The following is a 3166-nucleotide window of genomic DNA, read 5'->3' on the forward strand; positions in this document are numbered from 1 at the left end:
CAAAAAAACAAACAAAAAGAAAAGCAAGAGAAAAAAAAGGATGAAATTACTGGGTGGTCTTGATTCTTGGTTTGAACCGTTTCACAAGAACAAGTCCAAAAACCCGAAAGAAACATCAGAAAACATGTTATTCAAATCATAGACAATAAGCAAGGTATGGTTATTATCTGTGCGTGCTTGTGCAAGCTGAGGGAAAACAGCAAAAGATTGCACAAACCATGAAGAAAATATCATAGTTACTTGTGCTTGTTATGAGAAAATATTATGCTTGTGCATATGAAATAAAATAACTTTTCTGGAATATGATCCACGTAATGCATGTTACTTTGAGTCTTAAATGATGTTCTGTCTTGATCAGTGATTTCATGAAAGCTGTGACTGCTAGGTACTGTTGTGGTCTCGATAACACTTATCAAGGATTATAGGCTGGGTATTTCGTATGTATTAAATTTTTTTTTTTGGATTTTCTAAATTTATTAAGGGACGTAGATGGGGTAATCTTTCTTATTCTGCAAAGTAGTTGCCAGAAGTTGTTTGTTATGATGAACTTCCAATGGAATTGTGTGAAGCTAATATTTTTGAAATATGTTAGCATAGTACTGATTCATTAAGGAACTATGTCTTCTTATCAATTTGCTACTTCAAATTTTCATAGAGGAAGGCCTTCTGAGATTGCTGTTACTTCAGCTACTACAAGTTTGAACAGGGGAAATGCAAGTGCTTCTGTTGCTTCACAACCAAACCCCACTGTGCAAAATGAAGGAAGAGCAGTTGTTAGCCATGCCAATTCTCAGACTTAAAAAACTGTAAGCATCAATGCAACTACAAATGTGGACTCTCATATTCTCAACAAGTATGAATATAACAGCATGCAGCAATGTTTATTATGGCCCACCTTTCAATGTTTGTAGGTTGAACTAGTCTCTGTACAGATGAACACAAAATACTAAACTTTCATCCAATAACCTCTACTACTACATTAAAAAAGAATATGAAACTGTGTTATGTGTTATCTTGATTTTGCAATTATTAGTTTTAAAATTGTGTTATACGTTATCTTGATTTTGTTTGTGATGCCATTATATTAAATGATTAAAGATACTTATTGTGTTTAATATGTATAAAAAATAGTACATTTTACAGATTTTGTTTTGCTAATTTTTTATTATTTTTGTTTAGCATATTTTTTATATTATTCACAATTTTTAGAATATTAAATGCTTCAAAATTTGCGTCTCGCTAATATCACGACTGATTTGTTGAAACCGATGTGGAATGGTTTAAGTCATGACCGCAATCGCGACCATGGCTTTGAACCATGTATGGAAGGCCTTGAAATAGACCCTTGAAATTGGCCGATTTTTTGAAACTTCCTTCCAGCACCCATTATCTTGGATTCCTCCAATTTGGCTAAACCAACTGCATGTTGCAGGGTTCTAGGCATGAAGATTCTAACCGCCATCTGAATATCATCCCTTAAAGTACTTAAGAAACAGCTTATTGCATATTCCTCAGATAAGTCCATCCTGTTGAGTAACTCCTCAAATCGTTCTTGGCACTCAAACACACTTTCATTCTGCTTCAGTCTCTTCAAATCTCCCATAGGATCATCATACAGGACATTAACAAATCGAGCTGCAATTGCCTTCACATATTCTTCCCATGAGGGTATATCTTTGGTGAACTGAGATTTCATAAAAGTTTAATGCCATTGTAAAGCTTTACCCTCCATGTGAATAGTTGCTAGTTTGACCTCAGCATTGGAAGGAGTATCATCAATCTTAAAGAATTGTTCGCACCTGTAGAGCCACCCCTTGAAATCTTCTCCTGAGAATCTGAGAAACTCCACCCTTGAAAGTCTGGTGGAGGCTTGATACCCTTGATGGGATTGAGATTCCTGATTTTCTGAATTGAAGGAATTCTAATTACTGGGAATCCTCTGCGTATTTGCTTCGAGAATCAGATTCTTGAGAGCAGAAATTTCTCTATCAACTACTCCTTTTGATCCTTGAGAATATTCTTTAGATTCTCCTTTAAGCATTTGTTGTCCTAAGACCTTGTATCTTCAACCATTTCCAGAATTGAGCTGGTATAACCCAACTCTGATGCCAGTGATGTGAAAGGTAGGAAAGTCTCAAATTCCAATCTAGAAGGATAGGGATGATGATGAAGAATATGTTAAACTAACTATGTACATGTGAATGTACTATGCAGCGAAAATTTAAATACACTTACCTCTAACCATTGTTGTCAAGCACAAGTTGATCTCTTCTTGTGTCTTTCACTCCTTCTTGTTTATTCTAATAAAACAAAATATGTAGAAGAAGGAAAAGTAGAAGGAGAATTTAGAGTAAGGATCTTCTAACTTATGCCTAACCCAAAAGTGTACAATTGATGAAATACCACTGGCTATTTATAGGTTAGGTTAGGGACCCTTACTGGCAAATACAAAAATTCCTAGGATTTCCTTCCATCAAGGAAATCTTGCCAAAATTCATAATTGAAATAATATTTTCTGACTAATTGATTGATTTGATTGATTAACTGATTGAATAAGACATCAATTAACAATAGATATCAATCAATCATTGACAAATGAAAGATATTAATTAATTATTGACAAAATGTTAATCAATTAATCAGGATGTCAATCACCAATCATTATATAATGGGAGGTGCTAATTAATTATTGACAAAATGTCAATCAATTAATTATGATATCAATCACTTTAGAATCAATCATGTGGATCATAATTGTCTCAAAAAGAGGCAAGTCTTACAGAATATCCCTCAAGGAGTTGGAACTGATGTTGTATTGATGACGAAAGATTACAGAAGATTGTTACAATGAAGATGAAAAAATACATGCAGCCCTTTTTCACTACTATTCTCCTGTTATTTATTGGTTATAGGAAGTTAACTAACTAACTAATTTGCCAGCTCAGTACCTTATTCCTTCCTCTGTAACTAACTAACTGCTTCTTGATCATCACGACAATTCAATCAATCATCAATCATCTATGCTGCCCCATCAATCACCCTACATCCCACGGTCTAGATTACTTCATAAATCTTCATAATGCAGCAGAAGGGAGATTAGAATCCAAAATCTTCCTCAGCATTTGAGTGCTTTTGTTTAATGGAAAAAACGATTTTTTTGTTTCAT

General features: G+C 34.1%; 1 protein-coding gene across 1 annotated transcript; it reads right to left on the reverse strand.

The window, feature by feature from the left end:
- Positions 1-1285: 1285 nt before the first annotated feature.
- On the reverse strand, positions 1286-2245 carry LOC140012763 (uncharacterized). The gene is made up of 3 exons (XM_072061060.1): positions 2236-2245; positions 1800-1897; positions 1286-1684 (listed from the first exon to the last, which is right to left on the reverse strand). Exons 1-3 carry the CDS (start codon positions 2243-2245, stop codon positions 1286-1288), a joined length of 507 nt encoding a protein of 168 aa, XP_071917161.1.
- Between the last annotated feature and the right edge of the window lie 921 nt (positions 2246-3166).

Source organism: Coffea arabica, chromosome 8e, assembly GCF_036785885.1.
Source record: "Coffea arabica cultivar ET-39 chromosome 8e, Coffea Arabica ET-39 HiFi, whole genome shotgun sequence".
Taxonomy (NCBI): domain Eukaryota; kingdom Viridiplantae; phylum Streptophyta; class Magnoliopsida; order Gentianales; family Rubiaceae; genus Coffea; species Coffea arabica.

What these genes read in the sequence shown, in the direction of transcription:
- LOC140012763 (XM_072061060.1), bottom strand. An exon ending in TTCAAGGGGTGGCTCTACAG is followed by an intron (nt 1,685 to 1,799) that starts GTGCGAACAATT and finishes ATGAAATCTCAG; the next exon opens with TTCACCAAAGATATACCCTC.